The sequence below is a fragment of the Leptidea sinapis genome, chromosome 44 (assembly GCF_905404315.1).
Source record: "Leptidea sinapis chromosome 44, ilLepSina1.1, whole genome shotgun sequence".
Classification (NCBI taxonomy): Eukaryota; Metazoa; Arthropoda; class Insecta; order Lepidoptera; family Pieridae; genus Leptidea; species Leptidea sinapis.
The window spans coordinates 8346376-8371269 of NC_066308.1; the positions used below are offsets into that span (position 1 = coordinate 8346376).

A 24894-nucleotide genomic window follows, 5' to 3' on the forward strand; every position below is an offset into this window, starting at 1 on the left:
TCAAAAAAATAAAATATTTATCTTATTGAATCTACCGCTACTTCGTAAAGGGTTGAGCTAATGAGAAGAAGTAGCATGACGAGCGCAGTTGTAATGCCGCTCAGAATTTTTGGGATTTCAACAATCCTGAGCGGCACTGCATTTTAATGGGCAGGGCGTATCAATTACCATCTGGTGAACGTTATTTTAATAAAAAAAAAACAGTCTTCAAGAATATACAACGTGCCACATACAACCAATCTGTATATTCCTAAAATATTGGACATGAGTATTGGTACTATAGTATTGAAGAAAGTAGGTGGCGGTAATCACTTATCAGGTCATATTCTTCCATAAAAAATATATAAAAGTTGCGGGCTCGCAACTTCAACAAAAAGAAAAACCATAGTATATTAAATCCTTTATTAACCTTAAAAATATCATGATTCACTAGTCTCCTTCATATCCACATCAATATCATCAGCAGATATCGACTCCATATCATCTGGCTCATCGAGTAACGCTTGCAATTGGTGTATTGACGTAACAAGTACATGAAATTGCTTTTTACGCAGAGCTAATCTACTTTCTAACTGTTGCTTTGTAGCTTCCAAACTGCTAAGATCTGACTTTAATGTACTCAGTCGCTCTAACGTTTCTTTTCTATCTGGTTGCTCATTAATCACTTTGGCCATTACGTCATATTCAATACGATTTTTACGCACAGTCTTTGCTTGAGCTAAATCAATCTTACTCTTTTCTATATTATTCTTAGCAATTTCGATTCCGTTTTCAAGTATAGTTGATAGGTTTTCATAATTCTGAAGTTCAGCAGCCATCATTTCTGTTCCAAGCTGAGATTTTGTCACGGCAAACTCACATTGTGCAAGTTGTGCCAGCATACGATCATGGGTTACCTTGCTGTAACAATCATACAATGAATAAAAATTATTTTTTTTATGGAAAAGGAGGACAAATGGGCGTAAAGGTCACCTGATGTTACGTAATCACCGCCGCCTTTCTCTTGCAACACCAGAGGAATCACAGGAGCAATCCCGGCCTATACGAAAGGTGTACGCGCTTTTTTTAAGGTACCCATGTCTTATCGTCCCGGCAACACCACACACGCGCCGGAAGCTCATTCCATAGCTTTGTAGTATGTGGATGAAAGTTTTTTGAAAACTGCACTTTGGAACGGCATCCAGATGGTGGGGATGATGACCTAATTTGTGACAGGAACCAGGTGAAACAGCTCTTCGGAACACTCCCCGTGATAAATGCGGTAGAAGACTCACTATGAAGCGACGTCTCTACGCAACGCCTAGTGAGCCAGCCGTTTGCAGAGCACTAGGTCTCCGACAATTTGAGCTGCTCCGCGTTGCACACGGACAAATGATTCGAGCTGATACTGGGGTGCGCCAGACCAAAAATGACTGCAATACTCCATATGTGCTCGGACCTGCGCTTTGTAGAGCGCTAGAATGTGGGCTGGCATGAAGTATTGCCGTGCTCTATTTATGACTCCCAGGTTCTTCGAAGCCAATTTAGCTTTGCCCTCCAGATGACCGCAGAGTTAGCAATCGCTCAAGATTTCGAGGCCCAGTATTCCGAACTAAGCGAGGCTTTAAGGGTGGTATTGCCGAAGAGTGGTGACACAAATGGGGTTTTTGTTAGTGCTTAACGCGCAAAGTTGAGACTTCTAGGGGTTAAATTGGACAAGGTTCAAAAATAATGAAAGAATAAAAATGATTAAAAATTTATAACTTTATATGTTTGTATGATAATTATTATCAGGGCTATTCGCGCGATTTATAACCTAGGTCCTAAAGAATCATTAAGAGAAAAATTTAAAGAAATAAACATTTTGACTGTTGCTTCTCAATACATTTTTGATAATTTTTTGTATGTTCATAAGCACATTGAGGAATTTTCTAGAAACTGTGACATTCATAATGTTAACACGAGGAACAAACATAAACTTGTTATGCCTACTACTCGGTTGGGTCGAGTTAGTAAGTCTTTTGTTGGGCGATGTATATGCTTCTACAATATGATCCCAGAAAATGTACAAAACAAATGTGTTACGAAATTTAAAAGAATTGATAAAAAACGTTTGTGTGGGAAAGGTTATTATAGCATAAACGATTTTCTTAATGACACCACGGACTGGGAATAAAGCGAACACTATAGTTTATTGTACTATATTACATTGTAATCCATATTTTATTTAAAAAAAAAAAAGCCCGCTGAGTTTCTTGCGCCCATTCTTCTTAGGTCTGAGGCAGTCTCTTTTGAATGGGTGGTAGATTTTGACGTTCAATAAGTGATTTTGAATAATAATATTTGAATTTGAATTGATATTTTTTTCGTTTACAAGTAGTAGAATCATCCTTACTAATGTTATAAATGTTACTGTTCCACCCAAAAGCTATACTGAATGGATTTTAATGAAACTTTACAATAAAATAGCTTATACATCAGAAGAACCCTTATTCATAAAGGTATTGTGTGTATTCTCCAAACTATAACAATAAGTATCAAGTAGGATAAAAATCTGCCATCTGCAAGCTTTTCTGCATGAGCTGCAAAAACCGTTAGAATTGTGCATAATATATAATGTAAATGTTTATCTTAAACAGTCCTATAAAAAAGCCTGCAATAGCATAAAATAGCTATATTTTATGTGTAAGCCATCATCAACAAAATAGTGAACCAAAAATACATTAAAAATTTATAATTTATTTCTAATGTACATTTGGTCCTAACAAATTGATCCATAAATCAATATATATACTTTTATCTCTGTTGGTTTTTTATAAAGTAAGTATATGTAAAGTTTAGCCCAAAATTAATAAATGTATCTGTGGGAGTGTAAACCAAATTGAATGTGTACAAACAGAATACCAGTCTGTAGTCTACAGACAAAATACAGAAATTTAAATTTCATGTCATGTTTTAGTCATATCACCATATTTGAACACACCCACAATTGCCACAACCTATAACAGCACACTTGGGGAGTTCTAAATTCACTTGGAAGAGAAACCCGAATAGGTGTCAAAAAGGGAAGACTTGCTCAGCATGTCAAGACAACACTTCACTTCAAGCCACACTCTCTCTATATATTGTACTAGCTGACCCGGCAAACGTTGTTTTGCCATATAAAGTATAATTCACGCGATAGTTTTATAAGTAATAAAAAATTTGCCTATATTATAGCCTATACATCATTTTGTTCTATTGTCAATAGTTTTTGCAGCGCACGCAAAAATAGGTTTTCGATTTTACACCTTGTGTTACAAAATAGCAATTTTATTACGGATCCCTAATTTTGAAAAAAAAAACATAGCCTATAGCCTTCCTTGATAAATGGACTACCCAACACTGAAAGAATCATTCAAATCGGACCAGTAGTACAAGAGATTAAGCACGTTCAGACAAACAAACAAACACTGCAGCTTTATAATATTAGTATAGATTGGTCTCACCTCTGGACTGGGGTTAGTAACTTTAATTTGATACCATGCAACAAAGAATGACTCCAATACATGGTTTGTGCATGGTACAATACACCTTTCGTACACAGTAAAACTACTGTGTATGTACAAGAAATATGATATTTTTATATATATTATATTTATGTAATTAACACTATGGTGTAAAAGGATTTGTGCTCCATCTTCTGATCTTTAGATAATAGAATTCAGAGGATTGATGTGAATGGCAGGGACTCCCTTTGGTATGGGGGTACCACAAGGGTCTATTCTACCTACCACTGTTCCTAATTTATATAAATGATCTACCTAACCTTGTAGAAAAAAAACACAAGGTACAATTATTTGTGGATGACACTTCACTCATATTAATAGTGAAAAGAAGGCAAGTTTTATATGACAAAGTAAACAATGGTCTATTAATCTATCTAGTGTACTGGTAAAAGTAGACTGACTACTGACAGTGCCAATAACTTATTGCTAAATAGTCATAAAACTAAATATATTAAATTTTCTGTGCTGTAAGTCAAAAATGTAGATGCAAGTATTTTATTTAAATGCTTTTACATAATCCCAGAAAATGTAAAAAATAAAGCTGTTAAGAAATTTAAAGGAATTGTTAAAAAAAAATTGTGTGGGAAAGAAAAAGGAGAAAAATAACATAAAAGATTTTCTTAATTTACTACCACAGACTGGGAATGGAGTGAAAACCCTCAGGCTCTTGAATTATAAATGTTTATTGTATGAAATTACATTATAATCCATATTTTGTATGGAAAAAAAGCCCGCTGAGTTTCTTCCACCCATTCTTCACAGGTTCGAGGACCTCTATTTTGAATGGGTGGTAGTTTTTGATGTTTTTAAATCCTATTTTGATTTATTCAAAAATATGAATGTAATTGGGAGTGTGACCACATGTGTGTCAAAACATCTGTTGTTATGGAGAACTCTCCCCAAAGCCATGGATAACATCACCGGATTAATTAACTACCTTGAGGAAATGGCATGCCAAGATTAGCCGCAAACCGCAGCACGCAAAATAGGCGCACATTAGACGTCGTGTAGCAGAAAGTAGCCCGTGATTACCTATACCTACTGAAAACATAACAGACATATTCACTACCTGTCTTCGGGACTATCGTCTGTATTACACCATTTAATTAAAGTTTTCAATAAAACATTTAGTCGCCGATCATCGCCGGTTCCATCTCCATCAATTAGAAGGCGGCGACGTATAACATCCTCTGAAATTAAAAAACGTTTGATAACATCCCTTATTCCAGTTTTGACTGAACATTTAAGAATAAAATAAATAGTTTCGTCTTTACCATCGCCCATAATTTTGGATCCTTATGAATACCAATTTTTCAATTAATTCTGAATTTGTAGAAATAATAAATATTCAATAATACTTAAAGTGAGCTTAGTGCATATGAATATTAATACTAATAGGTAATGTTGATATAAGTAATATTCATAAATAAATCATATAAATTTACAATATTTTCAAACAATATAGTTGACGGCAGCCTTGGGGCAGCCTATTGAAACCCCAGATGACAGAACACTTCTTTTTTTGGCACTGCACTGTATGAGCATTCAGCACAGATGACAGAAGACTTTTACTCTAACGAAACTTTGTTTTGGGCCGCCCCTTGCCTTGTTGCCCTACCTACTCTAAGTAAAAAAAAATAATAATAATATTTTGTTGAATTTCAGATATCTTTTGCAAAATGTTTTTAGTATGATGGTTGTGAAATACCTTTAAACATTTATTTTAAGTATAATACGTAAGGAAAATAATTACAGAGAACATACATTCACAATAAAATTATGGAAAACAACTTGAGTTTCAGTGATAAGATCGAGATATATTTTTCAGAATTGGGTAGATGGCAAGTGTTGTTTTACTATTTAAGAAATAGTAATATGTGCTTAAAATAAATAAATGTTTTATTTGTAGTATTTTTTATTCAGGGAGGTGTGGCGATGCATTATTTTAGGCCAAATATTATCTCTGCTGTTTAGTGGAAAATGCATTTTAACAACACTTCTGCAAAGTGCTACATGGCAGTTTCCCACTACAGGACAACTGGTGTTACCTTATTTGGCATTATTTATCTTATTCGGACCATCGCTTATCTGTAATGGACTTAAAAAGCTATCTAAGTAAGTAATATAATTAGTAATCATTGGGCAGACTTTGTTGAGTTAAGAGAGAACTATATCAATATGGAAGAAGATTATTATTTGAATGGGCAATTCTTATTTATTTTGGTAACTACTTTATACATAGGAAAAATTTATGTCTCTTACCATCTATTTTACTACACATAAATATGCGGGTTACAATTACTATAATTCCAAGAATTTTGCTGTGACTATTGTCAGGAAAAATCAAGAAGTAAATATAGATGCAGAAAATAATAGAGGGCTGTGTCATGTCATGAAAGCATTTCAAGGCCTGAAAAACATCTTATATCATTTTATTATAAATGATTTAGGAACAATGAGAGTGAGGTATTGTGAACAAAAATAACTTTTGTTCAAGCATTCTGATATTCATATTTTTGATAAACACTCATACCAAAAAGTAGTTAACCCCTAACATCCCCTCGTCCATCTAGTCTCTCTGCTATATTTATATTCTAGTTTATCATTCCTTTGTAATTTGTTAATTTTGGTGAATGATTTATTTCTACTAGCAATTGTTTTATTAGCAAAGTGTTTCATCATCATTTCAGCTGGAATATGTCCACTGTTAGACTAAAGCCTCCCCAAAATTATGTCATGAAGATTGGTCCTGAGCTGCTCTCATAAAACATATTCTAGACAAAACAAGCAAGCAAAGTTTTTAGTTTTTACCTTTTCCTCATTAATTTAAATTCTTGCACAGAAGTAATATAGAATATTATCAGGGAATACTTTTACTATTTCAATTGAAAAAAAAAGGATGATATAAGTAAAAACTTTCTCTTTCATTCTGTTTTGGTTCTGAACTTGCAAACCTTACAAGCACTAAAGTAATTGTGTAAATTAGCAAGCAGGGCTTGAAGTTTGATGAATGATTTACTAACAAATAGGTACATCTCATTATAAGCAACTTTAATAGATAAGAAAGAGACATAGCAGCTGGAATTCAAGCCCTGTTAAAAGCCAGTGAGATGATTGAGTATCAGCTTGGTCTCCGTCTTCAACTAGTGTGTTAAAGTGTTAAGACAGTCCAAAAATCTGATGTTGGTGTTAGTACTGAGTAATAATTATGTCCAGTTCTGCCCTGCTAAAGCGTAAACTCAGTAAAACATCCCAGGCCCATTGTTACAGCAAACCACACAAATGGGCCAGAGTTGATTGGAGTATAACAACCACATAGAAAACCGATGTAAAGTAGCGACCTTACATAGGCACTGTAGATAACTGGTACCACACTATATAATAGTTTAAGTTAAGTTTTAGTTTTAATTGTTCCATCTCAATCCGCCAGTCAAAAACCATTTATTCTGAGTAAAAATGAGGCAACAACACCACGGCAAACTGCTTCACACTTAATGGGGATTTGTGCAAAATTAGGAAAACACATTCTAATAAATAATAATAATGCCATAGGCACTGGAACATCGAAAGAGAAACAATCCATGCGGAAAAAATACCCTCAAGGGTATGATGTAAAAAAGCATCACATCCTATTCTGATCTGCTGACTAATTGTGGCAAAGGCGGCAGGTCGCTGGTATTCTGCGACGAAGACGTCTGAGTAGGCACTACACTCCTGACTCTGGTCTTATGAGTCTGGTCCGTTCGGGCTGTCGTCAGAGGACGGCAAGGTGACTATACGCCCTGGGGAACAAATCACTATTTTTTTGTATCTGATTTATATGTATATATTTTTGTATAAAATTTATTGTATGTTGCAGGAGATGGTGGGTATTACTATTGGCATGTGTCTTGGATGTCGAAGCCAATTGGTTGCTAGTAATGTCTCAACGCTTTACATCAGTGCTAAGCTGACAGCTGCTAGCATGCAGCGGGGTTGGTGCGGCACTGGTGGGGGGTGCTTGGAGGGGACAAAGGCTAGGCGTAGTGCACGTAGCAGGTGCCACACTGGGGTTGATGGCGGTGGTATGCGTTGTCTGGGCAGACGTAGAAGGCGCACCAACAGATGGTAAGTTCTTTTATAATAACTGAATTAACTGATATTCTAACCTTGACTACGGACGAGTAAAAAAATAAGAAGTCCGTGTCAACTTGCATAACAGTGAGGCACCAAAACAAGCCGGTAAACGTGTAAACACTAATACAAGCCGATCGGCCGCTATTATGAGATTTGCCATCGTCTGTGCCAGATCAGTTTCCGTCGCAATAAAATATTTTGAAAATGCCGTCGTTCGTTGTGAAAAAGTGTAAAAACAATAATATAAAAGTATTTGTGGATATATGATTATTTAAGGGAGAAAAAATTGTGTAACTGGTATACACCGTAACCACACACACACTAGCATAAAGGTGCTTCACTTGCCAAATTCACGGCGCGGAGTCCTTCTTTTTTTTCTAGTCCGTGACCTTGACTAAGTAATAACTTCATATACAAATAAAATTTGAAAACAAAATTTTATGAACGATGCGGGACTCGAACCCACGACCTCTAGCGTTCCGTCTTAATCCGTGCTGCAGTGTGGTCCACTTTAAAAACATAACAAATTAATAATCTGATATTCAAACCAATAATGGAAACTCTTCTTAGTATGTACCACTAATACTAACCCAGCCTAATTTTCTTTAGTAATTTTCAATTATAATTTTTTCATGTTTTATCATTATTAAATGAATAAATAATATATAACATATTATAATGATTACGCTTTATTGAATCTATTTTACATTTTAGGTGTATCATAAAAATAATATGTATGTTTGATACTGATGATATATGTGGGGATGAAAGCCTTCTCGATTTGTTCCCATTTTATTCTCTTTTGCTAGGTTGGGTCAGTTGTTCTCTGCTATTTTTCTTCTCTTTCTCTCGGTCTTCCATTATTCCTTTTAAAAACTGTAGACAAGTGAAACATTACTTTGACTAAGACTTAGACTAAGGGGCTGTTTTACAATGTCCAAGTATAGTAGCAGGTTTTCATAGGCTAGAAAAATTAATGGCTGTTTCCAGATAAAATAAATTGCGTTTCACAATCACTTCACTGCTATATTTAATTACTAGATGACCTATCTAGTAGATGGGTCTGGCAACTCACACTCAATAGTTCCGTTTGACGAACTGAAAATATTAAAAAAAAAAACGAAAATTATAGAAAATAGCGTAACACAAGCTTTAATCTTCTGTTCTTGTACTATATATTCTTTGATGCCGGTTAGATATGTATCACACCAACGCCTTTTTCTACCGCCAGTACACTATTTGAGTTTCGGTGTGAAGCGCACCATAGTCAGTAAAACTCCTGGATTAATTAATCTGAACATGTTATGTCTCATGGTGATGAGCGCAATTGCCATGACGCTCAGAATACTGGGATCGATCCAAGACCCCAGTTTTGGTAGACCAGTGCCTCAAATATAATTTAGTAATGCTTTTGTATTAAATATTAAGCTGTTTATAATTTTTTAATAATTTAATTTATTAATTCGTTTTCATTTACTTATTTTGTTTCTGATTTCATATTTCAGGCAAAAACCAGCTGGTTGGAGACATGCTTTGCCTAGGAGGATCTCTTTTGTATGCATTTGTAACGGTGCTACAAGAAATAATGCTACAAACACATTCATGTTCACAATACCTAGCCATGCTGGGACTGATCGGAGGAGTTGTCTCAACTTCACAGACTTTCTTTCTGGAATTTAACGAGCTCAGTTCATTTTACTGGTATGAATTGGAGACAATAGTTCAGTTTGGAAGCTATTGCGGTGTTCAGATAATCTTCCAAATACTACAGAGCCTTCTGTTGAGAGACGCTGGGGCCATTATATTACACCTGTCATTTTTATCTGCCGATTATTTCACATTGATTGCTGGAATGTTTCTATTTCAATTTAAGGTAAGCATACATCCTTAGTTTAATAAAAATTTCGATTTCTAATATCTCTGGATTGTTCCAATTCCCAAAAATTTAAGTAGAATATTTGTTGCACAATTATTAATATAACAATAACTGTTGAGTATATTTTAATAAGAGACAAAATTAAAAATGGGCTAAGAATAAGAGACAAAATTAAAAATGTCACAATAAGAAATAAAACAAAATCAAAAAATGTAGCCTTATCTGTTCTGCGTTTAAAATGGAAATGGGCTGGACATATACAAAGAACAAAAGACGAAAGATGGTCCAAAGTAGTAACGAATTGGTACCCTATAAATAGGAAACGAAATCGAGGCAGGCCTAATAAGAGATGGAGCGATGACATAGTAGAAACAGCAGGAAAGATGTGGACAAGAATTGCAAGAGACAGGAACAAGTGGAAATCAATGGAGGAGGCTTTTACTGCTAAAGGCGGTCCTTATGTCGAAATTAATAACTAATTATAATAACAAAATTTATATTTTTATTTAAAATAGTGAATACTAACACATACTAACAAATACAATTTATAAGTAAATATCTTAATGTATAGATGTAAGGAAATAAAGCTATAAATAAAATAAAATAAAATAAATAAATATTTTAATGCAGAAAAAACTACAGTGATTTGTAGCATTTTCGTTACATTTAATTATTAATTCTAGGTATACTTTATTACTATATATACCCGTAACAATTGGGAACTGTACTCTCGAAATTGTTGATGAGTACGTCTACCTTGGACAAATAATCCAGTTAGGCAGGTCAAATTTCGTGAAAGAGGTCACTCGTCGAATCCAACTCGGATGGGCAGCGTTCGGGAAGCCCCGTAAAATCTTCTCGTCCCAAATACCGCAGTGTCTGAAGACGAAGGTTTTCAACCAGTGTATGTTGCCAGGGATAACTTACGGTACGTAGACGTGGTTGCTAACGATGGGGCTGATGAGAAAGCTCATGGTCGCTCATAGGGCAATGGAGAGGGCTATGATCGTTGTGTCCCTCCCTGCGAGATCGAATCAGAAATGAGGAGTACCGTAGGAGAAACAAAGTCACCGACATAACCCAAATGATTGCGAAACTAAAGTGGTAGCTGGCGGAGCACATAGTTCGACGGACAGATGGCCGTTGGAGCAGTAAAGTCCTCGAATGGCGACCTCGTACCGGAAAGGAAGACACAGAGTTGGTAGGCCCCCACAAGATGCACCTGGTCAAGATCGCTGGAATACGTTGGATGAGGCCAGTGCTGGACCGATCGTCGTGGAGATCTTTGGGGGAGGCCTTTGTCCAGCAGTGGACGTCTTCCGGCTGTTGATGATGATACTAAATTATGAAGTCATCATCGGAAGACATTATTTTAATTAAAAATAATATTTAATTAATAATTATCAATATTGTTTTTGTTGTAACAGTTCCACGGCCTCTACTTCCTGTCATACATGTTGGCTATGATCGGTGTATTCCTGTTCTGTTCGCGACCCACACAGAGACCAGCTATCGCGGTCTTACCGCAGCTTGTCAATGACTCTGTTCAGCAGCAAGACAATGTCTCCATGTAAGTATTGACTATCGTGACAATAAATTTAATAATATTGATTTAAAGAAACAAAAATTTTTACTGTTGCATCCCAATATATTTTTGACAATGTATGTATGTTCATAAGCACATTAAGGAATTTACTAGAAACTATGACAATCATAATGTTAACACGAGGAACAAACATAAACTTGTTATGCCTACTACTCGGTTAAGTTGAGTTAGTAACTCTTTTATTGGACGATATAATTTTGGAACGAAATTTAAAATTCTGTTAAAGAACATCTGTGTGGTAAAGGAGCACACAGAGTTATAACATAAATGATTTACTGAGAATGGGTGGTAGTTGTTGAAGTTCAATAAGTGAATTTAAGTGGATAGAAATATTTGAATTTTGATCAAAAATAATCTAGTTTTATATTATACTATATACTATTTGTGTTAAGGATAGTTGAAACACAGCCAACACAAAAAAGGTCCGAGTTTCTTATTATCGGTATTTTTTTTTATGGCAATAAGGGATGAGACGATCAGGACGTTTAGCTGATGGTAATTGTTACGCCCCGCCCATTACAACGCAGTGCCGTTCAGGATTCTTGAATAACCCAAAAACTGAGCGTCCCCACAATTATGCTCATCACCTTGAGACATAAGATGTTAAGTCTCATTTGCCCAGTAATTTCACAAGCTACGGTGCCCTTCAGACCGAAACACAATAATGCTTACACATGACTGCTTCACGGCGGAAAAAGGCGCCGTTCTGGTATCCATAATCTAGCCGTCACCCTGTGCAAAGAAGCCTTCCACTGTTATTTTTAATTTACTTACCTTAGTAAGCAGTTTACTGCTTTATTAAATTATAACAGCAACACGGGCGGTAGGATAGCTATATAGATAGATATAGAGTAGCTATACTATTTTTTATTTATACAAAACTGTCTGTCGATGCTAACGGCGCGCGAGCGAACCACATAAGCTCCTTTGATGCGGTCAAAAACCAACAGTCAGCGGATCGCCCGCAGCACGTTCGAGCCTCGCGTCGCCGTAACATTTAGATAATTAGGGATTTCCGCAAAACGAATCCTCATTCAATAAATTTTCTTGTTTCTTCATCATCATCAGCCGGAAGACGTCCACTGCTGGACAAAGGACTCCCCCAAAGATTCCATGACGATCGGTCCTGAGCTTTAATCATAATTCAACGTCTTCCGGCGATCTTGACCAGACCGTCGGTCCCTGTTTTTGTTTCCGAAGCGGTGGTAGGGATTTAACTGACTTCAAAAATATTTCTAAAGAAATAAATTATGAGAAAAATAATAATATATATATATGACGAGGAAAGAACCTCTGTATTGTCTTTAAAAGGTGTGACGTCATTACTGTTGACATCACAATTGCTATCTTGCTGAAGATCACTCATTGGTTCTTCTAAAGAAAACTACACGAGTACGTATTTTATTACTTTCGTTTATTCAACAGGCAGCGTTACGACGTCACAGAGAGATCCGTACCGTACGACAGCCCGAGCACGACTGACTCCTGTCGACCGTGCGGCTGTATTTATAGGACCCGGTGCACGTGCACGTGTTTTCAATTCATGTTGTTTTTTTTTTCAATCATTTCACATCACAATGTATTTAAAGGATAAATTGTGAACTAATTTTAACTAAAATTAGTTAAACTGAATTATTCTCGTTTTTTTAATAGGTGTGTTGTAGTATTTGCGCCGATATATAAAATAAAAATATAATATTCTTAAGCTTATATTTTTCTTGCCTCCAGGGAGTACAATATAGTACCAACATTGGACTGCATTCCATTATCTGAAGGACTGGAGCCGCCAATGAGTCGAGACACAACATTTACATCATTCCTGGGAGGATCGCACCCAGTGGCCAATGGAACTGTGATGGGACAGAATCACCAAAACACAACTAAGGACATATAAATTGAAACTTTAAAACATTGTTTGATAAGTTATGGAGTTAATTGTTTGGTAAACATTTCTGTTTGAATCTTTCAAGTACCCTTTTTTGATGCTATCTTTCCTGATGTTTGTCTCCAGTGAACTCCTAAAAAAATGAACGGATTTTAATGGGGATTACTTCATGGAGAGCATTTCAATCCAACTTGAGAGATAGGATATTTTTTATTTCGATTTGCGACCCATAATTATTTATATTTCCAATTGTTGTTTTGTATGGCCATATTTTCTGAGAGAGAATTTATTGACGCACGGTTTGACAGTTCTGCTGTAAAACAATTTTATTATAACAACAGGGAGCATGTTCTACGAAATAATACAGAACAACGTCTGTCGGGTCAGCTAGTATTTTATAAATTTATTTAATTGAGCTATATACTAGAAGCATTAAGGAACCAGTTATCAGGGGATATGAATTAACTGGGTGCCCTTCATCCCTTGAGGACATAGCCGCGATAAATATATCGCCCGTAGTGATTTAATATTAATCGGAACGGCAGACGTGAAACGACGCGTAAACGGTGTTCTGCAGCATGGGTATCTACCAGGGGTGGGACAGACGCCTTGAAGTGACGTTTTCAGAAGACTGTAGTGCCATCTGTTAGTTGGCCCGAAAATGAAAGCTTTGTCAGCTGTCACTCGCTTTGAAACCTTTCAACTTTTCTTTATTTGTGTCACTGCCCACTGATCATAAAATGGCTGCTACTTCTAGCGTTTGCGCATGTATGTAGCTTTCGTGTTCCATTTTGCATATTTACACAACTAAATCTATCCTTTATGTTCTATGTTGTGACAAAATTAGATAACTAACTCTACGCGCAATTTCAACATGGTAAAAAATTGCAATACCTACATTAAAAAGTAGAGTTAGTTATTTAATTGCGTCACAACATTAAAAATGAATTTTATAATTTCGAGCTTATATATATAGTTATTTTCGGGGCCAATCTCCAGATGGCGCTAGTTTTCAAATAGACAGCTCATAATGCGGAGAGAGGGCTTTCTTTTCCCTTTATATTATTATACTCTTTGTTATCTACTAGCGAGCATGATATAATAATATACCCCGCCTGGTATTCTGTGCCCACGATGGCCTAAGACTACGTACGATAAGTGTTTTTTTTCTTTTTGTATTCTGCGTCTTGGCAATTTGTCTTTCAACATTGACCCAATATGCTGACTGAATATGATTGTATTTAGGTGTTGTGTTAGAGAGGCTTTGCCAGTGAGAAGTCTCTCAATCCTTGTCCACGAATCTTGCTGCTAGTCCCTGAATGCTGTGGCGCTTCAGCCTAGTGAAGTTAAGACTCCCAGAACCTTCAGAGGTTGAATAGCTAGTTTATTTTGTGACTGTTAACTACTGTACTGTACTCTGGTAGCTCCTACTGAATTTTTCTATTTCTTGCTTTATAGTTTCTAGTTTTATATCTGCGTACATTAGTTTGTTCCTAACATGCCAAGGAATATTAAGCATGTCTCTAATTGTTTTGTTTTGGAAAGTTAGGTCCCATTAATTGTCCTTTACAGTAAATGTAGGTACCCCCTCATTGAGCTAATGAAAATTAAATAAATTACTAAGTAGCTTAACTAATTAGTAAGTCGTTTGATTCGTCTATTTAGATTTAAATTTATTTATTTAATTATTAGTTCATAATTTCTTTATTAAGGTAAAAACACCTTTTGCTCGGGTAATTCAATCACACACAATCGCAAGACATGGCATTGACAAGTGTCATACTGATAGCTCGCTATTTCATCGCTATTGTCGTCTCGCTCACATCTCTCTCTCTCTCTCGTTGGTTTACTCGAAAATAGTTTGAGCACATTCATAGTAATTGATGACGTATTCTTAGGCCAATCACGTGACGAGTATATTATTATACCAGGTTTGCGGGTAGTTTCCTATTACCCAAAATTATTATTAAATAATATTATTTATTAAATGAAATATATTACGGCGATCATTTTAATCTGTTGGATTCTTAATTATTTAATTCTTGATTATTTAAAAATCTAAAGTGAATTATTTTTATTATTTGACTGAATATTCTGTGATTCTCTTTGTAGGTGTAATATATTAAAATATTTCATACCTCATCAACACAAACACACACACGTAATTATTTTTAATTAACTAAACGTAACAATTTTATTCTAGTTAAGATATGATATGATAGAAACGTGTAAAAAAATTATGAATAAGATTAGAATAGTAATTGTTTTGTAATAACTGTGTAACACTTTTTATATTCGACACAATAATTTAATAACACGGCTTAATTCTTATCAAAAATATAGTTTTTCTTTTGCAATATTAAATACAATTTAGCTGTTTGATAAACTTAAATATCGTTATTTTTTTTTTCAAATTAAATTTGTGTAATTAATCCTTGAAGTGGGGTTTATCACTTTAAAAAAAAATAAGAAATTGCTTAGATTTTAAAGAGCGACATCTCAAGTCAATTTCCTTATATAAATATTGGGGTTGAGCAGGTTATCAACTGTTAAGTAGTATCCTGTAGATGAAGGCAGAAACTTGAGAGTTAAACAAGACATATTAAGATTTATGAACGTGACGTCACTCGACCGTTTGGCTCAGTGGAAGAGCACTCGCACGCAACGCGGAAAGTCGCGGGTCAAGTCGTTCATAAATTTTGTTTTTTTATTTATTCCAGAAGTGAGGCTTATCAACTGTGAGGGTTATCAACTGTGAATTGAAAATTGTTTAAACATAATTATGTACCTGTACAGGATAAATTGAATTCGGAGAATAATGACAAGACACCTACATGTTGTTGATTTCTTTTGAATTAAATATATTCAGTAATTTTTGCTCGGACATACAGACAGACAAAAATTTTATCAACCAGTTACTTTTTGGCTTCCATAATGGTTGTAGAATACACAACAAGTATTATTTTTAAATTATTTATATTCTGTTTGAAAGACAATAAGTCTACCTATATGCGAGTATAAAAATAATTCCTACATAGTATGGGTGTAATTAAAATATAGGTAATTGACGGTAACTGCCATAGTCGAATTTTGATTTAATTATAAGATTTTATCGGAATTGAATGTAATAAATATATTGTATTTAAAAACTATATAGATTTAGAATTATTATAAATAAGATTCCACGGAATAATGTTAGAAAAATTATGTAAGCATTTACATCACTAGGTCTTTACATTACATCGGCTATTATATTATAGTCTCTCTATGAAAAACTAGACTTATATGTAATTTAATCAAGATTAATTTAGTTAAATAGCTTATTACGATTATTTAAAACAGTATGTTGATGTTTTAGTAAATTATATGTGAAATTATGTTGTAAATTATATTTAATTAGCTAAAAGCTACGATTTCTTCATATATATAATGTTACTGTTCATGTTTATTCTATTCAAATTTCTGTCTTATTTATGTTAGAAAGTACAATCACTGTACCTGTAAATTTTCCGTCGCATTCTGTAGCCTATAATTACTATCGCATTAGAGTTATCTTAGTTTCAACGGCAAGGCAGATTTACAAATTGGTATGTGACATTCCCATGGTCCTCGGGCGAATAGACTGGCAGTAGAGGGAGGTGGGTATTTGAGAAAAGCGTCGTTGCAATTGCGACACGCATAAATGGGCTAGTATAACTGTTTTACTAAAGAAATTTAAATAGAACTTGTAAACGTCTGTATCTGAAAGTGTTATAAAACTAGATATCGGTCACCGTACCATTCACCACTCGACTGAGCTCGCTACCGTTCTTAATGTTACTAATTTACTATTCATAATTCGCCTCAAAAGAACACAGAACGTGACACTATTCATTACGTTTAACTATTCTCCTGAAAGATCACACAACGTGACTCTATTCATTATAAGTGTAAGCATTCTCCCGAAAGATCACACAACGTGACTCTATTCATTATAAGCGTAAGCATTCTCCCGAAATATCTCACAACGTGACTCTATTCATTACAAGTGTAAGCATTCTCCCGAAAGATCACACAACGTGACTCTATTCATTATAAGCGTAAGCATTCTCCCGAAATATCTCACAACGTGACTCTATTCATTACAAGTGTAAGCATTCTCCCGAAATATCACACAACGTGACTCTATTCATTATAAGCGTTAGCATTCTCCCGAAATATCTCACAACGTGACTCTATTCATTACAAGTGTAAGCATTCTCCCGAAAGATCACACAACGTGACTCTCTTCATTATAAGTGTAAGCATTCTCCCGAAATATCTCACAACATGACTCTATTCATTACAAGTGTAAGCATTCTCCCGAAATATCACACAACGTGACTCTATTCATTATAAGTGTAAGCGTTCTCCCGAAATATCTCACAACGTGACTCTATTCATTATAAGTGTAAGCATTCTCCCGAAAGATCACACAACGTGACTCTATTCATTATAAGCGTAAGCATTCTCCCGAAATATCTCACAACGTGACTCTATTCATTACAAGTGTAAGCATTCTCCCGAAATATCACACAACGTGACTCTATTCATTATAAGCGTTAGCATTCTCCCGAAATATCTCACAACGTGACTCTATTCATTACAAGTGTAAGCATTCTCCCGAAAGATCACACAACGTGACTCTCTTCATTATAAGTGTAAGCATTCTCCCGAAATATCTCACAACATGACTCTATTCATTACAAGTGTAAGCATTCTCCCGAAATATCACACAACGTGACTCTATTCATTATAAGTGTAAGCGTTCTCCCGAAATATCTCACAACGTGACTCTATTCATTACAAGTGTAAGCATTCTCCCGAAATATCACACAACGTGACTCTATTCATTATAAGCGTAAGCATTCTCCCGAAATATCTCACAACGTGACTCTATTCATTACAAGTGTAAGCATTCTCCCGAAAGATCACACAACGTGACTCTATTCATTATAAGTGTAAGCATTCTCCCGAAATATCTCACAACGTGACACTATTCATTATACGTGTAAGTATTCTCCCGAAAGATCATACAAGGTGAAACTATTCATGACGTCGGCATTCGGTCAAAATATCACGCTATTTATCAAGTATAACCCGTCAGCAATTCGCCCGAAAGAACAGAGAACGTGACGCTATATGATATTTTAATGAATTTGTTGAGCTGTCGCTTATAATTGTACTCTCGGGAGTTTTATTGTAGTCAAATTAATTAAAACACATAATTAGTGTTGAGAGCACGGGTGGTATATTATATAAAATATTACCAATTTAAAATTAATTATTTTTATTAAATTTAACAAATATATAAATGTTAATGAAATTTTTCCTTCACTTAGTTCCTATTCGTTTAATTGCAGCGATCATTAAAATAATTTGACAAACACTGATTGTTCGATTGTTTTGCAATATAAAAAACATAGTCTTAAGGTACTTAAGTATCTGTTTAATTTTAATCGCCGATATATAGAAATAACTATTGTTATTGATGTAATGTAGCAAATATTATATTAATATGTAGGATTGATTATTATTCTAAGTGTAATAAAATAATATATTTTAAAATAATACTCTGTGAAACACCAATTCTGGAATTTTCTATTCTTACTGTTCATAAGTAAAACTACCAAAATATTTTCTCCAATAGTATAACGAATTTTACCACATATTGCATGTTTTGAAAATTGTTCCAATATCTAGTACTTACATAAGTAGTAAAATATACAAATATTTATATTATGTTGTTTAATTTGTTCGTAAGTCCCAGAAATTAAGGAATCTGCGAAATAATGTGAAATGGTAAACGGAAAGATCTTTATACTTAACTCAGTTTTTAAACAACGAAAAAATCATACATGTTAACCCATTTATATTAATATTTTATTTAAAGTGATTTCATTTATGATAGCTACCTATGTTTAGCCTTTACATTACGAGACCTATACTAAGTAGGTTTTGTTGTGCTTCGTACTTAGACCAAGAGCCGACCGCAAAAAAAGTAGTTTTTAATGTTAATATAGTACTTACGTAAGAGGACGTGTGCAAGTATAGGTTGCGTCATGGTTCTGTTCAAGCTTGTATGTATAGTCACCGTCAAAACAATAGCATCACCCATTGTATTCAAAAACATAGCAACACCTATCGTTACTATATACAAGGATTAACAGAAAGTGACCAAATAGATAGTCATCGAATGTACGCAAATATAAACGGGACACCATAAACACAGCTACCAAAAAACGTCTTCTTTATATTTATAATTAAAAATAAGTTATTAAATAAAATTAATTGATAATCTGATTTGAATCCTATAAACTTTTATCGAAAGTTCATTTTCCCACAAATGTATATCCATATTTTTGAACAGTTGGGTGGTTCTATATTTTGGCGAGTTGTGTGTAGCGATACATTTGGTGCTTTTAATATAGGTATTTTTATGACGTTTATAGTGTCCCGTTACATTTGACTACTTTCGGTGACGCTATCTATTTGGTCACTTTCGGTGAATCGACGTATATGGTAACAACGGGTGTTGCCATGTTTTTGAATACAAAGGGGGACGCTATCTTTTTGACGCTGACTATACATAGCTATTTATATTATAGAAAAAAACTGAGCTTTTTTTTATAAGATGATCTAATATTAGGTAGGTACCGTGTCAGGTAAATACGACAAACCTAACGTCCGCGTCGTCAGAAGAGGTAAGAATGACGCGATACAAAGAGAGGCAACTTCTAGGTGAATAAAAATGTAGGTTACTAGCGCTGTGCGATCTGATTTAAATTTTTTTGTATCGCTGCAAGAGTACCTATTTCTTTATTTTACGGAGTGAGTCCTCTGTACTTTATTTTATGGAATAGGAGGACAAACGAGCGTACGGGTCACCTGGTGTTAAGTGATCACCGCCGCCCACATTCTCTTGCAACACCAGAGGAATCACACGAGCGTTGGCGGCCTTTAAGGAATGTGTGCGCGCTTTTTTGAAGGTACCCATGTCGTATCGTCCCGGAAACACCGCACAAGGAAGCTCATTCCACAGCTTTCTAGTACGAGGAAGAAAGCTCATTGAAAACCGCACTGTGGAAGACCGCCACACATCCAGATGGTGGGGATGATATCCTAACTTGTGGCGTGTCGTGCGAAGGTGGAATTCGGCGGCAGGAATCAGGTTAAACAGCTCTTCGGAACACTCCCCGTGATAAATGCGGTAGAAGACACACAATGAAGCGACGTCTCTACGCAACGCCAAGTGATCCAGCCGTTCACAGAGCACTGGGTCCCCGACAATTCGAGCTGCTCTGCGTTGCAAGCGGTCTGGTGTGCGCAGACTAGAGATGACAGCAATACTCCTTGTGTAGCCGGACCTGCGCTTCGTAGAGCGCTAGAATGTAGGCCGGCTTGAAGTATTGCCGTGCTCTATTAATGACCCCCAGCTTCTTCGACGCCAATTTGGCTTTGCCCTCCAGATGAGTACCTCACGGAATTGGCAATCGCTCGAGATTTCGAGACCCAGTATTCCGATACTAGGCGAGGCTTTAAGGGAAGTGTTGTCGAAAAACGGTGATACGGCAAATGGGGTTTTTTAGTGGTAAACGCGCAAACTTGAGTCTTCTGGGGGTTAAATTGGACAAGGTTCAATTTATCCCATTCTGCGACCTTCTCGAGAGAGAACTCGATAGAAGACACAAGGCATCACCAGTGCTGTCGTCTGCATAACAATGTATGTTGGATATGTCCAACATATCATTGATATGTAGAAGAAACAACGTGGGAGATAGCACACAGCCTTGGGGCACTCCAGCGTTTACGGGCTCGGGATTCGAGCAATAACCGTCGACAACGACCTGTATGCTGCGCCCAGAGAGGAAGCTGGAAGTCCACTTGCAACAGCTCTCGGGAAGCCCAAATGATGGAAGTTTTGAGAGGAGCGCCTTGTGCCACACACGATCAAATGCCTACGCTATATCCAGGCTAACTGCCAGGCCTTCCCCCTTCTTTCTCTCTGCTTTCAATAGCCCCCGCCCATCTATGTGTTAGGTATACCAGAAGATCGCCAGTCGACCGACCATGTCGAAAGCCGTACTGCCGGTCGTTGATCAACTGGTGACCCTCAAGGTATACCAAGAGCTGGCGGTTAATTATGCTCTCCATGATCTTGGAGAGCAGGGAGGTAACAGCAATAGGCCTGTAGTTTGCCGGATCCGAACTGTCACCGTTTGTTGGATCGGATAGACAAGGACTGACTTCCATGAGTCAGGGACTACACCTTTTGAATAAGAGTTGCGGAATAAACTCGTTAGCACCGGCGTCAACTCAGGGGCACACGTTCTAAGCACGATTGGAGAAATGCCATCCGGCCCGCTCGACTTCCTGACGTCCAACGAAAACAGAGTTCGCCAAACAGTTTTCCGTTTTAACTGTACTTCAGCTCTGACACCGCGGGATGGTCGGCGGTGTTTTTCCGTTGTCGTCAAGAGTCGGGTTGGAGGCAAAAAGAGTGCACTGGAGATAGGCTTTCTCTTTTGCCGTATGGGCCAGGATGTCATTCCTCATGTGCAACGGCGGCATGGACGGCTGGTTGAAGTTACCAAGAGCAGCTTTCGACAACGACCAGAATTTGCGTGTTCCGGTCGGGTAACTGGAAACCTGCTTGCCAATTTTGACGACGTGCTTCATTTCGCACGGGCGATTTGCTGCTTAAAAAATCTGGAGGCACGGTTATATTTCCTGTTCAGAACTTTGCAGTTTGGATCCTTTGTGCCCAGCGCCGCAACCCAAGTTCGATACGCCTATTTTTTGCAATCAGATGCTGCTGTAACTGATGCATCGAACCAGGGCTGTGATCTGCCACCGATCGGTACTACAGAGCTTGGTATAAAAATATCCATGCCCCGCAGTATCACATCGGCTACTGCAACGGCGCAGGCACTAGGATCATCCGAATGGAAACAAACCTTGCCCCAAGGGTAAGATGCAAAAAAAGGAACGCATCCTATCCCAATCTGCTGACTTGTAGTGCCAAACGCGGCGGGTCGCTGGTGGTTTGCGACGTTGGCGTCGGATACGTCGGCCTCCACTCCTGACCAGGCAATGGTCGGACGTTCCGAGAGGGGCGTCGACAGAGACCTGGTAACTATCGGGATGTGTAGTCAGCAGAAGATCTAATAAGGACGGCATGTGGCTATCCACATCCGGGAGCCGCGTTAGCGACTCAACCAATTGGGACAGACCATACGCCAATGCAAAGGGGGGAAGGGATGTCCTCCGGTCCTCAACAAGTACTTATATTATTATATATTCTTTGATAACGTCTAGACTTTTTGCTGTTCGACAACAGGCCAGGTTTATTACTTATAATTATGTGCGTGATGGTGTCCATACTAAATAGAGGTTGGCCGCTATTTTTTTAGAAATTTTCACAGACGGTGTCGATTGTCGACGCATACCTACAGGTTTAGGTCATATTATCAATTGTCTGAGGCTGAGATGAATAACGCGTACTTAGACTTTGCTCAGACTTTACTTAGCTGAGTTTAATAATACGCGAACCTGGCTTTTGCATTGGACTGTCTTAGCTTAAGCTCAGTATATATCAGCTGTCGATTATGAAAACGCAAAATCGCAAACATCAAATCTAAGCTAACACTCAGCTAAATTTTACATAAGTATAGTCTGAGCATAGTCTTACAACGCTCTATAAATCTCAGCAAGACTTTAAATTTTTCAAAGAAAATTTGACCCTATTGTGTAACGAATAGACCGCTGCAATAATAAATTCTTAAATCAAATCAACTTCATATTTTTTTTTCTAAATACAACCCACGCGAAGCTGGGGCGTGGCGTTGCATAACAAAAACAAAATCGTAAGCAGTGGAAAAAATAAGCAACAATATTTATACAAATATTTTTATTTTATACAATATTGACAGAACCTATTCATAATAACTTCTGTTTTCATTCAATTAACATCGCCATATTGGCTCCGAGGAATCCGCTTTTGTATTAAAGCAACTTAACACTATATTCTCTAAACTGGTTACATATGTAATATAACTAACAAAATATCTATACATTTTTATGACCAAATTATGTCATTATCCTCAAATCATTAGAACTGTTTTAAGGCAATGTTATCCAAACAATACATTTTGATAGAAACAAACAATTTGTTCAAAGAAATTTCATTTGAATTTTAATTCGAATGTAATATTTATCTTTAAATAAAAAGTAATATTAAACTATCCTAAACCAGCCAATCCGAATATTGAACATGCACCCTTGTTTCAGATTTTATACGTAGTATGTGTTCATGAAAATGTAGTATCTGATAACAGCTCAAGCTTGGATAATGCTGTAAAATTGACGTTTACCGCCAAAGTTCGCTAATAGATATAAGATAATAAAGAGGATAGTACTTTCTTTGATTAACGCGAGTGTTACACATTTAAATAAAGATCTGGAAAGGTCTTGAAACGTCGGGTTAAATGTAACTTTCACGCGAAACTCTAATGTAACAACAGTTACACGTGTTTTAATCCCAAAGAGGATGTAAATACTACGTAACAAGAGGCAGGATTGCCTAAGTAAAAATTGAAATTTAGTTTAGTATGAAACGTGCAGTGATTTGACAAAGTTTGAAATAGTAATTATAATATGGCGACGAAGATTATCCGGCTAAGTTTGAAAGCGAAAAGTTGCTTAAAACGTAGTGGATTTCCGCTATCTCCATTTTATACAAGAATATAGCCGTCATCTGTTAAATGTTGGTTGCTGGGCTGATGGTCAAAAAATTTTAATTTGATAAAATTTCTTGTACCACCGTCGCTCTTAATGGGTTTATTATGCGTGCGCCTAAGCACCAACCGGCTCGTTTCATTAAAAAAAAGAAATCTTTTAACAGCGATTATCTTTTTACAGTGTCGGTTTTTGAGTGCGTGCCGGCACCGAGTAGGTATTGACCGATGATTATTTATTCAGTACCTACCTACCTAATTACGAGATTAATATAAACAAATCGAATCTACCCTTATAGATATTGTCTTTATACAGAGTGTCCCAAAGTTATGGGACATGAAAGGAAAGTACCTTAAATATCGTAGACAGGGTATTTTACTGAAAGAAGACTTTATGTTATTTTTAAAAGTTAGTAATTCTGCATTCAAAGATTTTCTAAAAATTACTTGCCTCGTCTGGGACTCGAACCAACTTAAATGTAAAAAATACACCCCTAATTTTATGATATGTAGATATGAGAAAGTAGTCAATTAAGTGGGTATTTTTTTGTAAATTAATTAATTAAATGCTCAAAATGTGATCCCTCCTGTCTTACGCAAATCGCCAATCTTTTAATGAGTCCGCTGCCTTTTGATCTACGATATTTAAGGTACTTTCCCTTCATGTCCCATAACTTTGGGACATCATGTATAGCTATAATTAGTGTCTAATATTTATGTTATTCCAGTACTGTGTAGTCTTATACGTATATACATCGTGTCACGGTCCTAAATCTGACGCTCTCGTGTAACGCTATAATCTGACGCTAAGCTCGGATAGAGTGCGCGAGCCAGCCTAACGTCCTTAAAAAAGTTTCGCTTCAAAATAGTGACTTTCCTGCATCCATGAACACATACATATAAAGGATATCTCAATCAAGAGCTGATAAAGTGAAGTTTTAACCAGCATCTGTTAAAATGAACCCTCAAACAGGTAATTGTTAAAGATAAAGTTTTTAGCATTGCCTGCACCTAGTCTCAGAGTGACGGGATTTTTAGATGAGTTATGAATCAGAACATAATGTCACTATTGCGGGCAAATGATATCTCTTTACATTTCTTAAACATAAAAATAACATTATCAAATACAA

General features: G+C 36.2%; 2 protein-coding genes across 2 annotated transcripts; one reads left to right on the plus strand and one right to left on the minus strand.

The window, feature by feature from the left end:
- Nucleotides 1–388: 388 nt before the first annotated feature.
- On the minus strand, nt 389–5031 carry LOC126977312 (THO complex subunit 7 homolog). The gene is made up of 3 exons (XM_050826086.1): nt 4802–5031; nt 4597–4717; nt 389–900 (listed from the first exon to the last, which is right to left on the minus strand). Exons 1-3 carry the CDS (start codon nt 4809–4811, stop codon nt 420–422), a joined length of 612 nt encoding a protein of 203 aa, XP_050682043.1. The 5' UTR covers nt 4812–5031; the 3' UTR covers nt 389–419.
- Nucleotides 5032–7450: 2419 nt separating this feature from the next.
- On the plus strand, nt 7451–18767 carry LOC126977308 (solute carrier family 35 member F2-like). Its single transcript, XM_050826082.1, has 4 exons — nt 7451–7634; nt 9149–9516; nt 10947–11089; nt 12854–18767. Exons 1-4 carry the CDS (start codon nt 7583–7585, stop codon nt 13017–13019), a joined length of 729 nt encoding a protein of 242 aa, XP_050682039.1. The 5' UTR covers nt 7451–7582; the 3' UTR covers nt 13020–18767.
- The last annotated feature ends 6127 nt before the right edge of the window (nt 18768–24894 follow it).

Coding starts and splice junctions, on each gene's coding strand:
- LOC126977312 (XM_050826086.1), bottom strand. Junction 901..4,596: donor GACGATAGTCCCGAAGACAG/GTAGTGAATATG, acceptor TGATTGTTACAG/CAAGGTAACCCATGATCGTA.
- LOC126977308 (XM_050826082.1), top strand. CDS start 7,583: ATGGCGGTGGTATGCGTTGTCTGGGCAGACGTAGAAGGCGCACCAACA. Junction 9,517..10,946: donor TGTTTCTATTTCAATTTAAG/GTAAGCATACAT, acceptor TTGTTGTAACAG/TTCCACGGCCTCTACTTCCT. Junction 11,090..12,853: donor CAGCAAGACAATGTCTCCAT/GTAAGTATTGAC, acceptor TCTTGCCTCCAG/GGAGTACAATATAGTACCAA.